This window comes from Mus musculus, chromosome 16, assembly GCF_000001635.26.
Source record: "Mus musculus strain C57BL/6J chromosome 16, GRCm38.p6 C57BL/6J".
Taxonomy (NCBI): domain Eukaryota; kingdom Metazoa; phylum Chordata; class Mammalia; order Rodentia; family Muridae; genus Mus; species Mus musculus.
The window spans coordinates 93,717,955-93,741,288 of NC_000082.6; the positions used below are offsets into that span (position 1 = coordinate 93,717,955).

Consider the following 23,334-nt stretch of genomic DNA (forward strand, 5'->3'; position numbering starts at 1 on the left):
TTTATTTTTAATTTTAAAGTGTGTGTGTGCACGCGCGCACGCTGGGGGTTGTGTACAGATGAGGGTGGCGGGTCCTCCCTGTGCTGGCGTTACAGGTGGTTGTGACCCACATGATGTGGATGCTGGTAATAAGACTCTGTAAGAGCAGCAAGCACCCTGAACTACAAGTCATCTCTCCAGCCCCTCCTCTGTGGGTTTTTAAGACAGGATAGCTCAGGCTGGCTTTGAACTCACCATATAGCTAAGGTTGGCCTTGAACTCCAAATGCTCCTGCCTCCTCTTCCAAGTGCAGGGATTTCAGGTGTTTATCACTGCATCTGGCTGTTTTTCTTAATTGAGATCCAATGCATTTGTCCACTTTAAAGTGTGCAGTGCTTGCTTTTTAGTACATTTTACGGTGCCGTGCCACCATGGAATTTCTCATTCCAGAAAAATGTCATCTTGCAGAAGGAAACTGCCACTGAACCACCTGTCCACCTACCTGCATGCTTTATTCTGCTGTCTCTCCCTAGGGCCCTTGCATTGGAATCAAATTATGCAGTGTTCAGTCTTGAGTGTCTGGCTCATTTCACACAGCATTACATCCACAAGGCTCACCAGTGCATGGATAGATTGTTGCCACATGTGTCCCCGATCTGGTTTTACAAGACTGAAAGCTAGCCTGTCTTTTGAAGGCTAGCTTTTTTGGCTTTGTGAGTAGTGATTATGCTTATTTCTGTATTTGTTTTGTTGTTTTCTTTTTTACAGTCATGCCTCTGTGTGGGTGAGCCTGTGCCACTGTATGTGGGGGGGTGTAGGTGTGTGTCAGTGTAGGTCAGTGGACACCTCATAAGAATCCGTACCTTCCACAGAAGTGGATGCTCACAGACAGCTATTGGATAGATCACAGGGCTCCCAATGGAGGAGCTAGAGAAAGTACCCAAGGAGCTAAAGGGGTCTGGACTCCTATAGGTGGAACAACAATATGAACTAACCAGTACCCCCAGAGCTCGTGTCTCTAGCTGCATATGTAACAGAAGATGGCCTAGTCAGCCATCATTGGGAAGAGAGGCCCCTTGGTCTTGCAAACTTTATATGCCTCGGTACAGGGCAACGCCAGGGCCAAGAAGTGGGAGTGGGTGGGTAGGGGAGTGGGGGGGTGGGGTATGGGGGACTTTTGGGATAGCATTTGAAATGTAAATGAAGAAAATACCTAAAACAAAACAAAACAAAACCAAAAAAAAGTATTAAAATAAAGTTTTCTGAGTATTGCATGGTAGAAATTTCAAAGCAAAGTGATTGTACGCATTAGAAAGAAATGTTCTGTGAATATTGACAGTGTACATTAGTGAAATTACTCAAGAGCCCAAATTATTGTTTGTAGTTTCTTTTTCTAGGGCTCAGTGGAATGGTTTGTTCATTAGGAGTACAGTTTCTGTGGTTTTCTATATTGATTAAGCAAATTAAACTATCTAAACATTTGTTTACTGCAAAAAAAAAAAAAAAAAAATCAGTACCTTCTTTTACCACGTGGGGCCTGTGTATTGACCTGAGGTCCTCGGGCTTAGGGGAAAGCGTGGATTGACTCAGGGAGTGCCAGACTGTTTATTATGAATTATGACAGTTGTGCCACTGTTCATGGCTCCCAGCAATGCACCGGGACACCATCTTCTCCTCATCCTTGTACTGACCTTCATGGGGTTTTTTGTTTTTTTTTTTGTTGTTGTTGTTTTTTTGAAAATAGCCCTCCTACTGTATATGAAATTATAACTCATTGTGGCTTAAAAATATTGTGTGCCCTCATGTGTATGCATGGGGATGTATGCACACATATAGAGGTCAGAGGGCAAGTTGAAGGAGTCGTTTTTCCCTTTTACCATGTGAGTCCTAAGGACATCAGGTTTGGAGTGAGGAACCTTTGTTCATTGAGTTATCTCTCTAGTCCCCGGAGAGGGAGAGGGAGAAAGAGAGAGAGAAAGAAAAAGGGAGAAAGAAAGAGAGCGAGCTATTAAATGTATGAGTGCTTTGCTGGCATGTATTCTGGGCACTGTGTGCCTGCACAGAAGTCCTGGCAACAGGAGTGTGTGTGGTGGGTAACGTAGCCTCTATGTTTTAGAAGCAGAGAGATGAGCAGTGGTGCTCAGTTGACCTTCTCTTTACTCAGCCTAGGGAATGGAACTGCCCACATTTAGCGTGGCTCTTCTTACCCCAGTTATCATAGTCTAGACACTTTCACACAGAGGTTTCTCTCTCTCTTGTCAAGTTAACAGTTGATATTAACCATCCTGTCTAGTGTAGCTAGTGCTTGCCTAGTGGGTCCTGACTCTACTACAGGGGAGTGATTATTCTGTTGTCCCAATTCAGATGAGAGAGCTGGAGCCTAGAGAGCTAATCTGAGACCATGAGTACAGCTAAGGCTCCGGGGCTCTGTCTTCCTGCTATATTCCTGGTGTCCAGGGCTATGTCGGTGCTGGGTCAACAGTGTCTTGGACGTTTTAAAGGGCTTGATTCCTGAGAACAACTTATACCTAACGTTACTCTTGCTGCTTGTCCTAATGATGTGGGAAACAGAGAGAGTGGCTTCAGCAAGAGTGAATAGATCCTGAGCCAGGGACTGAGGCGGTGCAAGGGGCTCTGCCGTCAACACACCTGACCCCTGAGTTGGATGGAGCTGGCAGGTTCCATCATCCTATAGGACTCGTCTTATTTCCACCTATATAGCCTTCATTAATATAAACTGAGTCCACTCATCCCTTTCCAGGAAGAAATGTGGTGCCGAACACCTGACCTCCCTAAGATTTATTCACTGAGGTGACCCTATTTGTGGCATTACAGTGGGTAAAAGTTCTAGTTAACAGCTCACTTTTTGCTACAGATTTTACCCAAGAAATCCCACCCTGTCATTCGGGCAGTATTGCTTGTCTCTTATCCCCTCCAAAGCAAGGAACAAGATTTCATGTATCTCAGGTTGGCCTCAAACTTAGCTTTCTTTTTTTTTTTATATTTATTTGTTTGTTTGTTTATTTATTTATTTTATGTATGTGACTACACTGTAGCTGTACAGATGGTTGTGAGACTTCATGTGGTTGTTGGGGATTGAATTTTGTAGGACCTCGTTCGCTCTGGCAGGCCCCGCTCGCTCAGGCCCAAAGATTTATTTATTATTATATCTAAGTACACTGTAGCTATTTTCAGACACACCAGAAGAGAGCATCAGATCTCATTACTGGTGGTTGTGAGCCACCATGTGGTTGCTGGGATTTGAACTCAGAACCTCTGGAAGGGCAGTCAGTGCTCTTAACCACTGAGCCATCTCGCCAGCCCCAAACTTACCTTTCTGCCTACCCTTCCCCACCCCGCCCACCATAGTGCACCAGTGTATGTGGTAATGGGATTGAGCCCAGGGCTTAAAGCAAGAGACCACTCAGCTACAGCCCCAGCCCTGTGCCCACATGCCTTGTTCTCTGCTGCTATAATCAGTCAGCGGGCCAGAATATCCAGCTAAAGGGTTTGCAAGACTTGAGTGAGGCAGAGTGACAGTAACAGTCTGCTCCCAGCTCGGCATGTGACAGCTGTCATTTGTGGGGAACTTACTATGCGTTAAGGAGTCACAGTGCCATATTGTATAGTATTTGCCCTAGGCCTGGTGGTGCTGGCCTGGCCTGTTAGCACTTGGGAGGTTGAGGAAAGAGTGTGGCAAATACAAGGCCTGGGCTCCAGAGTGAGCTCAAGGCCAGCCTGTGCGAGTTAGTGCGACCCTGTCTCAGAATACAAAGCAAGGGAAGGGCTTAGGTACAGCTCTGTGGTAGCACCCTTGCCTAACATGTGAGCCTGTAGGTTCAATCCCCACACTGTCATACAGAATAAAATAGAATAGAATAAAAAGCTACTTGCCATCTTTGCTCGGGCCTCAGCCAGTGGAGGAGGGCTCAGGCGGCCAGCCTGACTCAGGAGCTAGGCTGTTGTCGGACTCTCCTACCTTTTCCTGTCAGTGTTGTACGGTGGAGAACAGGATGTGCGCCATCTCACTGCCAAGAAGCCTTCCTCCTTTGCCCAAGTGAGGCTGGTGTGATTGTGTCATCAGAAACTATTAGCTAACTCACTTAGGTCAAGCAGCTGTCAGTGGCTGCTGTGTGTTGAATTGTACTTATCAAAATCCTCACTTCTGGTCCCTCTGAATGTAACTGTATTTGCAAATAGACTTTTGACAGAGATGATAAAGCTGAAGTGAAGTGATTAGTGTGTGGCTGGAACCCACTGTGATGGGTATCCTTACGATAAAGGGCTTTGTTTTCTTGTTTTGTTTTTTGAGACAGAGTCTCATTGTGTATCCCTGGCTGGCCTCAAACATGCTATATAAACCAGGATGCTCTCAGACTCATAGAGGTCCACCTGCCTTTGCCTCCCACGCGTGGGAATAAAGGTGAGCACCACCACAGAAGGGGGATATTAGAGCCAGGTCTGGTAGCTCAGGCCGAGGCAAGAGGACAGCAGGTTTAAAGGCTGCCTGGACTACAGAGAGTCTTCATAGGGGTCCCTTCACTGGCAATCCAGTGAAGACTTCAACCTAATAACAGAAGGAGATTGGGAGGGCTGTGGCTTACCCACTGTGCTTAAGACCTTGGGCTCAGCTCCTAGTCCTGCAAACAAAGAAAAAAAGGAAGAGGGGACGAGGACACAGATGTAGATATGGGTGATGAAGACAGGGCTCAGGACAACACACCTGCCATCCAGGGAACACCACAGACATGGCAGACTGCCAGAGCTGCTGGGAGGAGCTGCTCTTCTTCCCAGAGGAGCCACTGTGCCGATACCTGAAGTGTCAGCTGAGAGTGACTTCAGCTGCTTTCTGTTACAGGACATCATTTAAGCCACTCAGTGCATAGTATACATTGTAGTGGATTCATCAAAGGATGTCAGATGCCACAATAGACTGCACATCTCCAGTGCTGGACTGTTGCAGCAACACAAAACCCGGGTTCCCGTGCAGTAGGAGGCTTTACTGCTGGGACACCCGGTGTGATAGCGAGTCCTGACTTATGAAAGAAAGCCAAATGTGGGCAGTGGGGTGCAAGGAGGCAGTGGCTGTTTTTAGACAGAGGTGACTCCTCTCTTTTAACATGACATTTGAGCAGAGGCCTGAGGGAGCAGGCGGCAGGGAGGCCGTAAGTGATGTTGGCATGAGTCCGAGGCACGGTAAAGGGATAGGTGTGGTCTGGTTTAGAAACAGAGTATTAGAGGAAAGAGGGACCCCTATGATTCAGTCCCTTGGTTGTGGGGGCCCCTGGGTTTTTATAGGGAGGACAGGAGGAGCAGAGCAGGAAGGCAGCCCCCAGACTTGTCTGACAAAACTAACTATGGAGGTGTCTGCCAAGGCCATCAGACATTCTGGTGTATCTGACTCTAAAGAGATTTCCTTTGGTAGTTAACATTTTAACCAGCTAGGAGGGGCATCTCTAGTGTAGTCTTGAGACAGGGTCTTACTATGTAGACCAGGCTGGCCTTGATCTTGCAGTCCTCCCTGCTCAGCCTCTGGGTGCTGGGACTGAAGGTGTATACCACCATGCCTGGCTCTGGGATATTAGAGCCAGGTCTGGTAGCTCAGGCCGAGGCAAGAGCTAGAGAAAAGCAAGGGGAAGGGGCAGCCCTGTCATAGCCTGGTTGTCCCATGGGGATGTTGGAGACCACCCCCCTCTTTAAATGTGGAAGGCAGTGGAAACAGAGGACCCCTGCAGCAGCCCGAGGACTTTGTGTGGAGGCCTGCACTCAGGTGAATTCAGGATTCTTGGCTTTGTGGCGGAAGAGAATTTCAGGATGAATCTGTATGCTGCAGGGACGGAGATTATTAAGAAAAGGTTTTTAACGCCTATTTCAGCTGGGCAATAGGGAGACAAAGAGGGCCCCTGAGGAACAGGACAGTGGGTACCCACGGTGGGTGAGCCTCTCAGGAGAGAGCTGTGTCGGGTGTCTTGGTGATGACTGTGTGTACGGTTTGGTGGCTGTTGAAGTTAGATGGCTCCACAGGCTTCTAAGGAGCTGCTATTTTTATTTTTCCTTTTTAGGAAATGGGACCCAAGGGTAGTTCCTGAGGTGTATAAGACAGGATTTCGGGGTGATAAGACAGAAATCCAAGGTCACAGGAATGCAAGGAGTCCTTACTGTGGTGAGACAGGGGAGTTGAGATGCATGTGTGGTCCATAAACAAGCTCCACAATTCAGTTTATGAGAGTCTCGGAAAGTGGCGGGCTTTGCAGTTAAGAGGAGTAAGGATAAATTCAAGGGTGCGTTCACTCTAGCATTAAGCATGGGTCAGTGCCATTTTAACATTCCTACAGGAAACTCCCCATGGAAGGAGAAAACTGCTCCGGGTAGGCAACCTCCATCGTGAACTTACTTATATATAAAAATTCTATCCAGCTGGCTCTAGACTGCAGCCAGACTCCGGGGTGGGGGCTCCTTCCTTCCCCTCCGCATGCCCCTCTTTTCATTTTCCCTGTCTTCTGTCCTGTCTCATAAGGACACCAGTGAGACTCCCTGGAATAAGCGTACCCCACATGCCTCACTGTATCCTGAGTACCTTTGAAAGGGTCCGTCTTCTCGTGCAGTCCTTTTGAAGGTATTGGGGGTTCAGACTCTGCTCAGGCAGCGATTAGTAGGTCTGACAGTCCAGATGCTTTTTCTCACCCACCAGCGGAGGCTACAGTGTCATTTCTTCAAATCTTTTCACTGCCCAGGAGCCTTGTGGAAACCTTTGCCTGTGTAGTGACGCTGAGGACCTCCTGGTCTGGCAGTGACTCAGGGCAGGCTCCACCGCTCCCTACAGGCCGCCTTCCTGATGACTTGAGCCCTGGCTGCAGCACCTCAGAACTCCTTTAAGAAGAGATGACGCTGTGGGGTGTCCTCCAAGTATGCATGAGCGTCGCAGTATGGGGCCTCTCTTCTCTGCCCTGACCAGCTACCCCAGCATGCCTCACTCCCAATGCCCAGCCCTAATAAGGAGAGTGACGAGATGCCCATTCCAGCTGTATGAAACCAGGCTGTCTCTCTCTTCACCCCTAGTTCTCCGTTGTTAGCATGTGGCACTGTGGTTTGGAGCTGTGGTGTGAGCTGCTTGCTGGCAGCCTTCTAATGCTCTCCACTGTTGGTGATCAGCTCGAACCCCTGCTTCCAACGTGTGACCTCAGTGCTCAGGTCTGGTGTGTTTGCCCAGGACCAGGTTTGAATGACATCACAGCCTTTACCGTGGATTACAAGGACCTTGGTGACTCAGTTGTCCAATGCGAGCCACTCAAACATGACAAGGTGGAAGTGGGTCTTTTTGGGATGAGCCTTCTGTCTGCGGAGGAGTCTACTGCACTTTTAATATTTTGTAACCAGGATAGTCTTTATTTATTTTGTGCTTGAATGAAAGAATTTTTAGTTCATCCTTTCCAGTCTGCTGGAGGGATAGAAGTTGACCAAGTTGACACAGACGGTTGCCTCTTCAGTGACCAGTAACTAAAGGACAGCAGCATGTACTCCGGCAGAAGGAGGTCACAGTGCAGGAGGCAGCTAGTGACCTGGTGAGTCCCTCTGCTAAAGACTCAACCCCCAAGTGACTCTCTGGAGAAATCGTCATTAGTAGTCAATTTGATAAGGTCATAGGGTGAGCCCTTATCTGATAGGACTGTGCCCTTGGAAGGAAAAAAAGGTGCCCTCCCTCTGTCTACCGTCCAAGCACCCACGTAAAGACACAGCCAGAAGGCACTTATCTGCAAGTCTCCAAGAGACCTGAACCAGCTGTCCCTGGATCATGGCCTATGGTACTGTGAGGTAAATCTCTGTTGTTTAAAGCACACACGCTACATTATTTTTTTTTAAGGCAGCCAAAGAGACTGATGCAGAAAGGTTGGAGTTAAACCTGGCTGCTTTTCAGTCCATACAACTGTTTGGACATGAGCACCAGCCTTCAGGCTGGCATTTGAGACTAATATAGGCGTTCCTGTTTGTCCTTTAGTGGGCCCCACCCCCTCCAAGCTTTATTGACACACAGTAACCTGAGCATTGTTATAAAAACCCAACTGAGCCACGACACCAACACTGCACCTACTAAGTGTGATTTGGTGGGGTTTTGACATGCGTACAACCCCTTGAGCCCCTTGCCACTGTTAAGACTGTGTCAGTCCCCTCCAGAGGTTCCCTCTTGATATATTTTATATCCATATCTCTAGACAACTGTCTGTCACCCTCCTTTCTGTCACTGTAAATGAGTTTGCTTTTTAAGACGCTTTCTGTAACCAGCCAGGTGTGGTGGTAAAGGCTTGTATTCCCAGCAGCTGGGCGATAGATGCGGGGGACTTAACAGTTCAAGTCCAGCCTCGGATACATAGTTTTACAGTTGGACTGGGCTACCTAAGACTGTCCTCAAAGTAAACTAAATGAATATTTGTATAAATGGGCTTGTCCTGTTACTCCTGCTCTGGCCTTTGTCACTCACCCAGGCTGTTCTGAAGGTCAGCCAAGAGGTAGACACTGATAATTCATGTACCTTGTACTGCTGAGTAAGATACACAGATACACAGGATCCATTTCCATAGTCAGTTGAGTTCCTTCCAGTGGATATGTTTTAATTTTCTTTTCAACAATTTGTGTGTCTGTGTGAGGATCCCCTGGAACTAGAGTCACAGACAGTTGTGAGCTGCGGTATGAGTGCTGGGAATTGAACCCGGGTCCTTTGGAAAAACATCCAGTACTCTTAACCATTGAATCATCTCTCCAGCCTGTCTTAATTTTGTAAACATTTCTTTGTGTGTGTGTGTGTGTGTGTGCATGTGTGTATGTGTGTGTATATGTGTGTGTATGTGTGTGTGTGTGTATGTGTGTGTATATGTGTGTGTATGTGTGTGTGCATGTGTGTGTATGTGTGTATATGTGTGTGCATGTATATGTGTGTATATGTGTGTGTGTGCATGTGCATGTGTGTGTATGTGTGTGTGTGTGTATGTATATGTGTGTGTATGTGTGTGTGCATGTGTGTGTATGTGTGTGTATATGTGTGTGCATGTGCATGTATATGTGTGTATATGTGTGTGTGTGCATGTGCATGTGTGTGTGTATGTGTGTGTGTATATGTGTGTGTATGTGTGTGCATGTGTGTGTATGTGTGTGTATATGTGTGTGTATGTGTGTGTGCATGTGTATGTGTATGTGTGCATGTGCGTGTGTGTGTGTGTGTGTGTGTGCGCGCGCGCATGCACAGGTGCATGTACCTGTGCTCGTATGGAGGCCGGAGGAGGAGGAGCTGGAATGGCTTGGAGTTACAGGCTCCTTCATGAGGGAGCTGAGCTCCAGACCCACCCTGTCCCTCAGGATTGCGCCAGCAAGTGCTCTCGGCTGCTGAGCTGTCTCAGGCCCCCACAGCTAATGTCTTGGAGGCCACAGTTTGCCAGCATGATGTTCCATTCTACATCCTGCCACTATAAGAGCTGCAGCCCTTCCCTGCCTTCAGCCCTTGGTGTGGGCAGACCTGAGCCACTATTCAGAGGGAAAGGAAAATAAGTTCATTGTGACTTGTGCATTTCCCACAGATAGACAATTAGAATATTAACATGGGTCACTGTAAATTTATTCAATTCCATAGACATAAAACACAAAGACAGTTGGAAGAGCCTTCCTTGTTGTATATGGTAGCAAATAATTGGAAGTATCTCCCAGCAGTCAGGGAGCGCCTCCAAGTAAGTCACGATGTGGACAGTAAAGTGACCCATGTGCCCCTCAGTTGACGGAGGCCTGTGGCCTCACAGGAGGTTGTACTCGCGGTAAAATGAAGGGACAGAAAAACAAAGTGGCACTTTCTACAAAGCTCTCTCAGTCCTGCATGTATGTGCACACATGTGCATGCACGCATGTGTGCATGGACCTGCAGGCACCTGCAAGAGCTGGTTAGATCTCTTGGAACTGATGCTCCTAGCAGTTATGAGCGGCCCAACTCGGATTCTGGGAACAGAACTCAGGCCCTCTGTAAGAACAGAACCAGCTCTTAGCTGCTGGGCAGCTCTCCAGCCCCAGCACATTCGGTAAGGTTTAATGGCACTCGTGCCCTCCACTTACATCTTCCAGGCACACTGGCTGAGCAAGTGGCCCAACAAGCCTCTCCTGTGGGAGACCAGGCAGGTGCTGTCATTAGGCAGGACCCCATCACACAGTGGCTCTAGTGCAGGGCCTCTGGCGTTTCTCGAAGTCTCGCCCCTGCACCCCCTCTGTTGTTTGTCTCATTAGGAATCTGTTCCTTTGTAACTGTGTCTCATTTCATCAGCTGATCAATACGTGAAGTGTTGGGCTGGAGAGATGGCTCAGCAGTTAAGAGTACGCAGTGTTCGTGCTTCAGAGGACGAAAGTTCAGTTCCCAGCACCTACGCCAGGCAGCTCATAACCAGCAGCTCCAACTCCAGGGGATCCAGTGTCTCGGGGCTTTGCAGACACCTATAATCACGTGTGTCTACCCACACGTATGCATTATTGTGTATAGTAAATAAGCCCTTAGCAATGTGTGTGTGTGTACATGTGGATGATAGGTAACGTGTTTCTCTTATGCAGTGACAGGTCCTTCCTTACTAGTGCTTCTGCTGACTCCCCCTAGATGCAGAAGCACCTGCCTGGTCTCCCACAGGTGAGGGAGGCTTGCTGGGCCACTTGCTCAGCCCGTGTGCCTGGAAGATGTAAATGGAGGCCACATCTAGATGCCTGGGTGCCTTGGAGACAGTCTGATTGGATTGTTGGGGGAGGCAGGAGCACGGAGCATGGTGAGGGAGCACTGAGCTTGGTGAGAGAGCAGCTAGTTCAATGCAGACTGCCCGTTCCCCGGTGTGGGGTGAAAGCCCTGCTGTGTACCGAGGTCGGTGGGAGTGTGTTCTGAGGTAGCTGAGAAGTAACACTGTGGTTCTCAGATTTAATGGCCCTCCACTTTCCGTGGCACAGATTACTTCAGATGTGGCCTCGTGACTTCTTGGGCCGCCAAGAAGTGGCAGGAAGGCAGCAGGCCAGCTTCAGGAAGGGATTTTTTTCTCCTACAAGGATAGAAAAGGACCAAGCACTTACTGTGTGGTTAGTTTTGTTCCACGGAGAATGGGCAGTTTTTGTTGTGGTCTTCTTTGTATTTGTGTAAGATCTTAATGCCTAAGCCTGGGGCAGACATCCTAGCCCTTGGCAGGAAAGAAAGAAGATAGGTTAAGATAAGAGTCAACTCACTCTTGTGCTTGGTCACTCAAAAAGCTGTGTTTTTTGAGGTGTCTTTTCCTTTGCATAAGCCAGAGACGAATCCTGCTCCTCTGATGGGAGAGCCTCAGCCTTAGGAGTGGGCATCTGGGGTGGTCCGTTCTGTGCACTGCGAGATGTTTGTTAACCTCCTGGCCTCTTGTCCACTACATGCCAGCATACCCTCTCCCCTCCTCCACCCCCAAATAGAAAAAGTCATAAATGTCTCCAGAGATCCCTGAATGTCCCCTGAGGGGCAGCATTGCCCTAGAATTTTGACTTTATAAGTTACATTGTGTTTTCTTTATTTAGGATTTCATGGTTGGATAGTCTGTGCCCATACAGCCAAGTGTATCCAACCAAGCCTATCTGTTCCCCTTACCCAAGCGGAGCCTGGGCCTGTGCAGACATATTTGACAGTTGGCAGTAAACGTGTCTGTGTGTCCCTCAAAGCTGCAGAGGGAGGCTAAGGGTAGAGCTGAGTTTGCCTGGCCAGGTTCGGCTCCCCCACTACCCCCCCCCCAACCCCTACCCACGTGCTACCAAAAGGAAAAGGAAGGAGTGAGGTTTGTTTAGACTGTAGCTCAGGGGCAGAGCCTTTGCCTAGAATGTCAGAGGTCCTGGGTTCACACCTCCAAATAAAAAATTAAAACAAGTAAGTCTTCCTGTGACTCTAGAAAATAGAAAGGTACAGAATGCCAGTCTGCATTAAGTTGCAGCTGGCTGGCAGCCCGGTAGGCTGGCTGGGCCAGGGCTTTTCCTGAGCTACCGCAGAGGCCGAGCACAGAGCCCTGTTGTGTTTCTGGGGATCCATGTTATTCCAGCGCCCCGTATGCCAACCACAGTGTCTTGCTCTTTGTCCCGAATGTCTCCTTTGCTCTGCATAGAGCAAGCCAGGCTCGCATAACGTCATCATCCTCCGCAGCGCGCGCTGGTACTGCCTCTTCCCACCCAGCCTCCAAGAGCTCTTCTTTAACAGACTCCTGACCCCGTGCAGACCGCTTGTTTCTGATCCAGGAAAGCAAACATCCGAGAGAAGGAAGACCAGGGTAGGATCAAACCAGACCAAAGCTGATGAAACCAAGTCCCCCATGTGTCCATGAGAGCTGTAACCTTCAGTCCAGCCTGGGACTCTCAGTTACATCCTTTGACATTCTTGCCCCGCCTGATGTGCGGCTGCGGAGATCTCTGGACGGTAGTGTGGGGGAAGAGCTGACACTCAGTCCCACTGGCAGTGCCAGCTGTGTTCTCCTGTGTGACTTCCAGAGAACACTGTGGTAAGTAGTGCTTCAGGGACTAACGCCTCTTTAGGATCTGTAACCGCTCTGTCCCCAGGCTGTTCTTTCTTCTCTCCTGGCTCAGGCCTTAACAAATTTATCTACATAAGTTTGCTGCCCGTCTGTTACACATGTCATTTGTATGTAGATGGCAGTATGTTTAAAAAGGAAAATGGTGACTCCTTCTGGAAGGAAGCCGCAGTGGAAGCAAGCCTCCTGTTGCTCTCCTGTTGCAGCATGCTGTTCTTCATTCTTACATACTTCCCAGTTGTCAGCAGCGCATGGACTGCAAGCTTAGGTAGGCTTTTCACCACACCTTCCCTCCCAGTTTCTTCCTTTCTGATGGAACTCAGAGGTCTTGCCTCTGCCTGGAGTGGCGGTCAGTTCTATGTCTGTGAGTTCTTGGTCTCAGAAGGTCGATTGCCAGCCGGGTGTGGTGGCGCACACCTTTAATCCCAGTGGGAGCAGAGGCAGGTGGATTTCTGAGTTTGAGGCCAGCCTGGCCTACAAAGTGAGTTCCAGGACAGCCGGGGCTATACAGAGAAACTCTGTCTCAAAAAAAAAAAAAAAAGGGTGATTGCCTCTGTAAGCTCCAGGGGCTTCCTCGAAGTTTCCTTCCGTGTAGTTTCCCTAACAGCAGAGTTTTTTTATTTAGCGAGGTCCATGTCCTCTGCTGGCTGTCAAGTGGCCAGAGTATGAGGTGCTGTTAAAAAGAATAGAACCCTGGTCTAGAAAAGTGGGAGAGCCCTGCAGAGCACCACAGCTGTTCCGAGCTCCTCTGTGGGGAGGCAAGGAAAATGGAGGTTGATGTTGAGATGGAGAAGTTAAAGGATCTTAACGGGCTGAGGAAGGCAGCTCTGGCTGTAAAGTACTCGGTGTGTGAGTCTCGGGACCGAGGGGAAATCCCTAGAACCCATGTAAAATGGTACATGCCTGTAGTCCCAGGACTGAGGAGGCTCACTAGTCAGCCAGTCTAGCTGCATCTCTGTGTTCCAAGTTCAGGAAGAGACTTTGTCCCAGCAGATAAGGTGGAAGGTGATAGAGGAAACGCCTGTCATCAGCCTCTGGCTCCACACATGCATGTAAGCCACACACGCTCGGAGAGGAATGCACATGAGATAAACTGAGAAGGGGAAAGCAGCATCCATGTCCACATGGGTGTTGTGTTGCCACTTGAGCGCAGGGTGTTTCTTGTGCTGGTTCCATCCTGGGAGGTACACCTGTAATCCCAGCACTCAGAAGACTGAGGCAGGAGGATCGCAGTGAGGTCTTGTCTCAGAAATTATAAAAGTCTTCTGTCCTGGCACATTGATTCCTGTGTCATTATAACCAAGAGATTGAGGCGCCCTATGTAGTTTAAGATCTTGTTACTCGTGATACATGTGTGTGTGCATATGTGTGTGTGTGTGTGTGTGTGTGTGCAAGGGGGGTATTTTAATTGGGAGAGATACATGTGAAGGGATGTACCAGTGTGTTCATGGGCAGGGGTGTGTCTTTGTACATGTAAGATGTCACTGTGTATTGAACGCTGGTGATCCTGTATAGAGTGTGTGCATATGTAGAGGGTAACCTGTGTGTGTATGTACACGAGCAGAGGTATATATATGTGTGTGTAGGCTGTATGTCTGTGTGTGTATGTGTGCCTGCACTCTATGTATTAAGGTACTGTGAAGCCTTGGACACCCAGGTAGCCTGCGACAGACTGGCCGCCATTGAGAGGAGGAGCCCGACTCAGACCCAGTCCGTAGTGCAGACCCCTGGCCTTACTGTGGCTTCCTGAACTCTTTATGGGAGCATAGTTTTCCTGACAGAGCCCACTCTGGGTTAATTAAAGCTGCTGCCTCTGTGCCCAGCTTACAGCTGTGCTTGGCTCCTGGGCCTGGCCTGCACCAGCCAGTTCCCTTCATTTCTCTGTCTCTACTTTTGTGACTGTGCTAGTTCAAATCCTTCCTCTGCAGATACCCACCACCCAGCAGCAGCTCAGAAAGCCCTAGCTGATAGCTAGAACGAATCCTTCTGGCCTTGAACTCATGGCAGTCCTCCTGCCTCTGCCTTGAAAGTGCTAAGATTATAGGCCTGAGTCACCACAGCTGACTTAAGAAAAATATTCACTCGCTCACTCACTCACTCGCTCATTTATTTATTGGTTTTGGTTTTTGTCTTCTCAAGACAGGGTTTCTCTATGTAACAGCCCAGCTGTCCTGGAACTCACCAGACTAACTTCAAACTCACAGAGACCTGCCTGCCTCTGCATTCCCAAGTATTTTAGTTAGTTAGTTAGTTAGTTAGGTTTTTGGTTGTTTTGTTTTGTTTTTGTTTTTGTTTTTTGAGACAGGGTTTCTCTGTGTAGCCTTGGCTGTACTGAAACTCACTCTGTAGACCAGGCTGGCTTCCAGTTCAAGGATCTGCCTGTCTCTGCCTCCCAAGTGCTGGGACTAAGGGCGTGTGCCACCATACCTGGCTTAAAAACTTTAAAAAAGAAAATCCTAGTCTTCTAATGTATGTCGCTACTGGAGATGACTGGCTGACCTGACCTGTACAGGTCCTCTCCGGAAGCTTTACCAGGCGAGGGTGGCGGCCGTGGGTGTCGAGAGCCTCATTATGAACTGACTCATGCTGGCATCACTGGGTTAGAGTTCACTGAGGGAGTGCAGCGTGGTGCTGTTGATCCTGTGACCTTTGGAGAAGGAGGCTTCTTGTTTACACAGAGGTTGAAACCGTGTCACTCTCCACTGAAATTCCGAGGTCTCACTGCTTACTGTGGGTCTCAGCGCCCTGCAGTGACCCAGCGAGGCCAGGGTACCCTTCTCCAGTTCATCTCATGCAGCCACCCTCTCATGTCACTGCCATCTGTCACAGCACTTGGTGCTGGCAGTCCCTGACTTGCCTTAAGTGGAAGTCACATCTGTTCTCCACCTGTCTGGTCTAAAGGGCACTGTTGGTGTCCCATGGCGAGGCTTGGTAACCTGGCCAGCCTGACTCACTGCATTGTTGCGTGGTAAAGCGGGCGTCCCTGTAAAGATGGCAGGCGTCCAGAGGAAGCTCGTAGTGTTTACTGCAGTGGTTACTGTGCCTTTGGTTCTATGAGAGACCTGTGTTAAGTTGGCTTGTTTACATTTTGTACAGACAGCATGTGGCCCTCTGCAGTAAGCATAGGCTTCTGCAGGGACACTCTGGCCTGTGCCTTCTGGGAACTTGTGTGAGTGAGTGTGTGTGTGTGTGTGTGTGTGTGTGTGTGTGTGTATGCATGTGTCTACAAGTATGTGTGCATGCCTGCATGTCTGCGTGTGTGCATGCACGTGTGTGTGTGTGTGGTATATGAAGTGTTCGTAGCATGTACACACACATAGAAGTACATCTACACTGAGATCAGAGGAGATGTTGAATCAGGGTCTCACACTGAATCTAGAGAGCTAAGCTGATGGCCAGTAAGCCCACGTGATCCTCATGTCTCTGTCCCCCACCTACTGCTCCACCCATGGCTGGGCTGGTGTGCATGTGGCCACATCCAGCATTATGTGTAGAGGCTTACGATCTGCTCTCAGCTCCTCCCACCTGAACAACACTGAGGGAACCTTCTGAGCTCACTGTCCAAGCTTTCAGACACAGCTGAGTCTGGAGAAGATCCTGCAGTCAGACTGTGCTGCACTGGGAGGAACTGAGTGCAGAGACGCCCTGGGGTGGACACAGTGAGCTCTTTCTCTGCTTCTAGTCAGAAACCTAGGCTGTAATTCAATCCCCACCCCCTTCTTTAAACATACATTTTATTTTTGTTTTATTATTTATCTATACTGGGGACTGGGAATCCACCCCAGGCTTTCTGCATGCGAAGCAGATAGTATACTACTTAGGGATAAGACATTATACCTCCTGCTCCTGTTATTTTGTTTTAAGGTCAACCTGCTGTGCCTATGGGTGTAATGAGGTCAAGAATATTGCAATTATATCCTAATGGTAGTTCCAGGATTAGATAGCTCCTGCGTTACTTAAACAAATAAGGCAACTTCCTGTTCACTCCTATTTTTCCTTTCCATGGAGCTGACTGAAAATGACTTTGGAAATTATTTTCTCTTCCCAGCTCATCCAGTTCTCTGAGTTTATATTTGTAGACCGTGTCTTATGAATTGTGTATGTTAGGCATAATGGTCAACCCAATCTGGACTTCCAGTTTCCTGAAAATAAAACCCCACTGTGACCTGCTCAGCTGTGACCTGCCCTGGGAGCATTTGCTAAGCCTTCTTCACTGAGCCACCTGTTCCGCAGCAGCAGCAGCAGCAGCAGCAGCAGCAGCAGCAGCAGCAGCAGAGGCTGGAAAGAGCAGCAGAGTGGAGGCCCTCCTCAGCTGGGCCAGGATGCAGCTGATGTGCAGGATGACCCCGAGTTAGTACAGGGGAAGTCTCCTGGACTGGATATGCAGGCAGGAGATGGTCCATCCCACTGCGTGGGAGCCGGAAGAGGCCGACCTCCCATGAGTGGGTAGCTGATCCTGCGCTGGGCTCCCTCTTTACACCCAATACTTCAAGCCCTTGAAGTTTTCTCAGCCAAGTTGGATGGGCCCTGATGTCAGATACATAAGCACATGGGAGTTGAGGTGTGTTACTGGCAGAGGTAACAGTGGGGCTAGCTAGGCATGATGGCATATGCTTAGAATCTCAAGTGTCAAAAATAACTGTTCTCAGGGAAGGTGGGTGACAGCCCTCACTCCTCTGTTGCCCTGAGACACAGGGTCTTTCCCTTTGAAATGGTTGTAACATACACACAGTAGAGAAGTCGCCATTCTCACCTTTCTTTCTCTGAGACAACACAGTGCTTGCTGTATCACCCAGGCTGTTTTCAAATCCTTGGGAAACTGAGGCCAGAGAACCGCTGTGTGTTAAGACCTGCTCTGAACTACATAGCAAGACCCTGTTTCCAAAAACTCAGCTGGCAAGAGGGTGAAGCACAGGATCTTTCCATTTTAAAGTTGTTATATAATGTAAAAGTTAACGTTTTAATCCTTTTGATACAGTGTCTTGCTGTGTTGTCCAGAATGTCTTCAAAGTCTCCAACTTCTCAGTTCCAGCAATCTTGTATCAACCCACAAAGGAGCTGAGACTACAGGCATACACACAGCCTGAGTCCACCCTCACCAGGGGGCACACACAGCCTGAGTCCACCCTCACCAGGGGGCACACACAGCCTGAGTCCTCACCAGGAGGCACACACAGCCTGAGTCCACCCTCACCAGGAGGCACACACAGCCTGAGTCCTCACCAGGGGGGACACACAGCCTGAGTCCACCCTCAACATTTCCAGGACTATAGTTCCTTGATGTTATGTGAACTGACCTCTGAGCGGCATGTTGGTTGTAGTGTCGTTACACTGCCATGTTGCAGTGATGCTCCCACTGCCTCACCATGCCTGCACATGTCCTTTACTTCTTTACTACCATAAGACACTAACATCTTTTACAGGGTGCTATGACAGTTGTCCCCTTACAGAGTTGTCAGCTTTTTTTGTTTTTTGTTTGTTTGTTTGTTTGTTTGTTTGTCTGTTTCTCAAGACAGGGTTTCTATGTGTATGTAGCCCTGGCTGTCCTAGAACTCACTCTGTAGACTAGGCTAGCCTTGATCTCACCGATCTCTCCCTGCCCCTGCCTCCCACGTGCTGGGATTGAGCCAGCACTGCCTGGCTTTGTTGTCAGCTTTTTATAGAGCCTAATTTGTAAGTTGGGTATTATCCGGGTATATGTAGAATACATACGCCATGGAATACCCAGGGCTTATACTAATATCTCAGGCATCCATAGAGATGTTAGATCCTTGGGGATAAGAAGCACCTATGAGAAGAGGTTTGTCAGTCAAGATAGGGAAGGTTGGCAACAGATAGGCCCCCAGGTCTCAGTGACTCCTCAGTGTGGTTTGTTCCTCTGTCAGCCTGTGCTTTTCAGGGGCCTGGGCTGGGAGAGGCGTCCTCCCAGCCATGGATTATGAGCCTAAAGGTAGGAGTAGGTGTCTGATGATCTTCAAGTTGGCTTTTGAAGCCTATACCAGAAGACTCAACAGAGTTCCACAGACGGTCTTGGCTTGAGTATATCATGAGCCCCAGTTGCCTGTGTTGTTGAGTGCCATTATTGAACCCACAAACAGCAGGAGTCCTTAGGACACACGGAACACAGGAGACTTGGTGTGGGCTTGAGAAGACACATTGAGGAGCGCGTTCATTGCTGCTCTCAGTCAGGCACTGGTCTCAGAAACATCTAAGGGCTGTGTCTTTAGGACTGGACCTCAGTTATCTGCCAAGCAGGGTGATGGCCACCTGGTCTTCTGCCTGTTGTGTGTGTTTGAAAATGACCAGCAAAAAGTGTGCTATTTCCTGTTCACTGCCCACATGTGTTTTCTGTCTGCTTTATCTGTTGGTGTTCCTATCCTCTCGTCACAGCTTGTGACTTAAGTGGCTGCTGCAATTGTTTTTGTTTTTAAATAAGTATATGATTTATTTTGCTGGACTTCTCTTAGTTTTAGGCAATTAGACTCTTCCTAAACAATGTATCAAGATCTAAACAATGTATCAAGATACTTTTGTTCCCCTTGAGATAGGATCTCATCTCCTCAGCTGGCCTTAAACTAGTCTGGAACTCTCTCTGTAATCTAGGATTCTCTTGACCTTTTGATCCTCTTGGGATCACAGGCATGTGTCACCATGTTTCTTGGGATCTCAGGCATGTGTCACCATGCCTGCTGTATCCATTGCAGGGCTCTAAACCCAGGGCCTCACACACACTAGGTGTTTGCACCCAAGCAGCTGAGCTACAGCCTCATCCTTGAAGATACTTCTTGATGGTCTCCAGAGCGAATTCCAGGACAGCCCGGGCTGCACAGTGAAACCCTATTTTGAGAGCCCCCTGCCAAAGAACAGATGCTGCTATACTTGTTGATAATCTCTAGTTTATCCTTTAACTCTCACCTAATCTGAGTTCGTTTTAGAGGTGGATACACAATATCTTTGTGTATAGGCAGAAATCTGTCCTGGCCCAAGGGCACATAGCCCAGGGCCAGCCATCCTGACCTGGGGCTAGAACATACCTGGTACAGCAAGGGTTCCAGGCCACCTAGATCCGGTCAAGCTCTGCTGTCTGGAATGCTGACATCTCCAGAGATGTATGAGATGGCCTTCACTCTGTGGGGACCCTGCTCCCTCCCTAGGAGAGGAGAGGACTGAGCTGAGTCACAGGTGGGCAGAGGAGTGCTCTGGTGAGGGAGCTGCTGCAAAGTGTAGGCAGAAAGCAAAGACTGCCATGCTGTGACAGTTTGGTGTTAAGAAGTGAGGTAACAGGCCAGGGATGTGGCTCCATTGGTAAAGGGCTTACAGTACCAGCCTGTGGGCCTGGGGTGACCCCAGAACCCATGTGAAAAAGTGGGGTGCAGCAGTGCGCCCATGTAATACCCGTGTCAGCGATGTGAACACGGGCCATTGCAGGAGCTTAGCAAACTCCAGGTTAGTGAGAGATCCCGTCTCAGGAAATAAGATGGAGGGCTGGCAAGAGGGCTCAGAGGATAAAGGTACTTGCCATGCATGCCTGACAGCCTGAGTTTGACCCTGAAACCCACCTATGGAAGGAGAAAGCTACCTCTGTAAGTTGTCTTGTGACTACCACATGCTCATTATCGAATGTGCACCGCCACCCAGAGTAAATGGAGGTCCCTGCTTGTTAGTTTATAAAAGGTAGAGGATGATTGAGGAACACACCCAGTGTTGACCTTTGCCTCATCACACTTGTGCAAATACATGCACACACTTGTGCAAATACACACACTCACCCACCCAAGAAAGAAAAAGAAAGTGGAGGTGGGGTAGGCCAGGCAGACGACAACCATGCTCAGGATCCTTTGAGTGGTCTCAGAAAACCTGGAGTGTACCCTGCATGCTCTGAGTACAGATACACGTGTGCAAATAACCTGGGGGTGTGGCTTGCCACACAGCCCTGTCAGATGGTATTATAAGACAGAGTTTCTGGGAACCTTGTTTTCTTGTTTGTTTTCAGTGCCCGGGACTTGCACTCACTAAGCATATTCCCTAGCACTGAACTATATTCCCAGCTTGAAAAACTATGGTATAAAGAAGGCTGTGTCCCGCATGCTCCGGGGTACGGCTGCTCCATATCTTAGTGGGGTTGCAATGTGCTTTTCCTGTTCCTGACACATTCCCTAGTTGGTAGCGATGCCAGAAACTGCTGTCTCCCATGTATAAGCCCCACACAAAACTGCATGGCTGAGTAGCTGAGCTGAAGAACGTGGGGTGAATGAGACCCCCTTCTTCCTGAGCCAGCAATATCCAGAGCTTCTGTGCACACGGTAGGCTTCTCGTAGGAAGGGAAGGTTGTCTGTGCTGGTTCCTACCGGTGAGTGTCCCTTCATCCCTATGAGACTGCTGATCTCCTGGAATAGAGGTGCATTCAGCCCTTGTCTGTCTGGGGTGCCATGGTATCATCAAGAAGCTGTCTGCCTCCTTTCCAGCGTTGGCAGGGCCTTTCCAGACATTCAAGGCCCCAGAGAACCTGGCTTTTGAGTCTCTGGAGCCTTCATGCACGTCCGTCCATGTGACCCCTCTCTGTCTGTCTGTCTGTCCATCTGTCTGTCTCATTGCCCCACATTGTGTTCTGACCTCCACAGATTTCCTTTTGTCTGTAAGCGGCATAGCTGCCCTCTCACTTGCCTTCCCTTGTGTTGCAGGCTCTCCAGAGCAACCTGAAGTATTCCCTCCTACCACGGCGGCTCATCATCAGCAAGAGGCTAGCTCAGTGCTTGCATCCTGCCCTGCCCAGTGGCGTTCACCTAAAAGCCCTAGAAACCTACGAGATCATCTTCAAGATTGTGGGAACCAAATGGCTGGCCAAGGACTTGTTCTTGTACAGGTACAGCTGCTTCCTGCTCTAGCGCTCTCATCAGCGGGGCGAGCCGTGTTTCAGTTCAGTTGGAAAATGACAGGCAAGGGGCCAGGGTTGGCACTCAGTTGGCAGAGTCCTTGCCTAGCATGTCCGAGGCCCTGGGATCGATCCCAGCTCTGATAAGCCCAGTGCAGCGGTGCATGCTTGTATTTCGGACGGGAAAAGCAGGAGCTACATGGACTTCCCAAAGAGTTTTAAAGGAAAGTGGCAGCAAAATATGCGTGAGGGAAAAAACCTCACAGCAACTAGTCATCAAGCCATCACCAGGAGATGGCCACCTTCAGAAACACCTGCCCCCAGGCTCCATGTATACTGTGTATAATGAGAACCCGGATGGTGCCTGCTTTTTACTTAATGGTGTCATGTGACCATCTCATCTCAAATGTGCATCTGTCTGTCACCAGTTAAATGGTTCCAGTTGCTCTTTAAAACTCCCATCTGGGACTAGGGTAGAGCTTGGCCTTTGCCTATGCAAGGCCCTGGGTTTCATCTCCAGCAACTAAATATAAACCAAACCAAACCCCAGAGCTCCTGCTGTTCCTGTGGAGTCTGTGACAAGGGTCCTGACTGCTCTTCCCTGCCCTTCTTGTCTTTCCCAAGCTGTGGCTTATTCCCCCTACTGGCCTATGCCGCCATGTCGGTCCGGCCCGTGCTGCTTGGCCTGTATGAGAAGTACTTCCTCCCGCTGCAGAAGCTGCTCCTGCCCAGTCTTCAGGCCTTCCTTGTGGGTCTGCTGCCCGGCCTGGAAGAAGGCTCTGAGATCTATGAAAGGTTGGTGGATATCATGTCTGGGCTGCAGGCTCTTATCTGTCGGGAACTTGTTCTGTAGGTTGGCCTTGAACTCAGAGATCTGCATTGCTCTGTCTCCTGAATACTGGGATTAAAGGCATGTACCACCTCTCTTAGACTTAAACTTCTTTATCTGGAACTTGCTCTGTGCCAGGCTGGCCTTGAACTCAGAGATCTGACTGTGTCTGTCTCCTGGCATTGAAGGCATGAACACCATGCCTGGGCCTAAGCTTTTCATGGCCACTACTCAAGATCCAGATCAAAAGCCCGTGTCCTCCATTTCTGTACTGTAGTTCATTCCAGATTAAAAATGAAAGCAATTGGGGCTAGAGAGATGGCTCAGTTAAGGTTAGGAGCACTGTCTGCTCTTCCAGAGGTCATGAGTTCAATTCCCAGTAACCACATGGTAGCTCACAACCATGTGTAATGGGATCCGATGCCTTCTTCTGTTGTGTCAGCAGTAGGATGCTTATATACATTAAATAAATAAATCTAAAAAAAAAAGTGGTTATTTTTGAAAAAAGAAAAAAGAAAGCAATTAACCAGATAATGATAATAATGCCTAGATAGAACTATTCCTTGGTCAACAGCAAACCCCAGCAGTAAGCCTCGCTGGGTGAGATGTTGTCCTGAGGCCACCACTCCCCTTGAGCACAGGATTCAGCTCCATTCCCCTTCCTGGTGCCCCTTGATTCTTTGATCCATACGTTCTGTAATTTTCCTTTCAATGCTCACTACACTCGATCAAAATGGTTCTCATGAGACAAACCAGAGAACAAAGCCTATGCTAGGCTCTTTTGAGGCTTCCTTTGCCATTACAATTAGTATAAATATCTTTACCTTAGCCTCAGATAAACTCTTCTGACAGACAGGGCCAAAAAGCAGCCATATTCTTCACCAAAATATCACAAGAACAGTCTCTAGGCCACACTAAAATTCTTCTCCTCTGAAAGCTCTTGGGTCAGGTCGCACAGTTCAGATCACTCTCAGCAACAAAATCTTCTGTATTCCTATTGGGATGGGCTGTCAAGCCCCCCACTTAAAGCATCCCACTGCTTTCCAAAGTCCCCAAATCCACATTCCTCCAAACAAAAGCATGATCAGGACTTTCACAGTAATGTCCCACTCTTG

The 23,334-nt window shown here is 48.8% G+C and overlaps 1 protein-coding gene across 28 annotated transcripts in view; it reads left to right on the forward strand.

Annotated features, from left to right (window-relative positions):
• Positions 1–23,334, forward strand: part of Dop1b (DOP1 leucine zipper like protein B) — a 98,682-nt gene that overhangs the window by 6,048 nt on the left and 69,300 nt on the right. For 23 of the 28 annotated variants that reach the window (XR_001781862.2, XR_003951829.1, XR_001781864.2 and 20 more), the window contains exons 3-4: positions 21,200–21,381; positions 22,015–22,185. Coding sequence is in view for 15 of the 28 variants with exons in the window: in NM_027293.1 (NP_081569.1) it covers positions 21,200–21,381; positions 22,015–22,185 (353 nt within the window). In the remaining 13 variants the exon portion in view is untranslated. Of the gene's footprint in view, positions 1–7,837; positions 12,489–21,199; positions 21,382–22,014; positions 22,325–23,334 lie in introns of those variants that run through there. The other 5 variants (XM_030249266.1, XM_011246147.3, XM_011246149.3 and 2 more) reach the window with 3 other exon arrangements.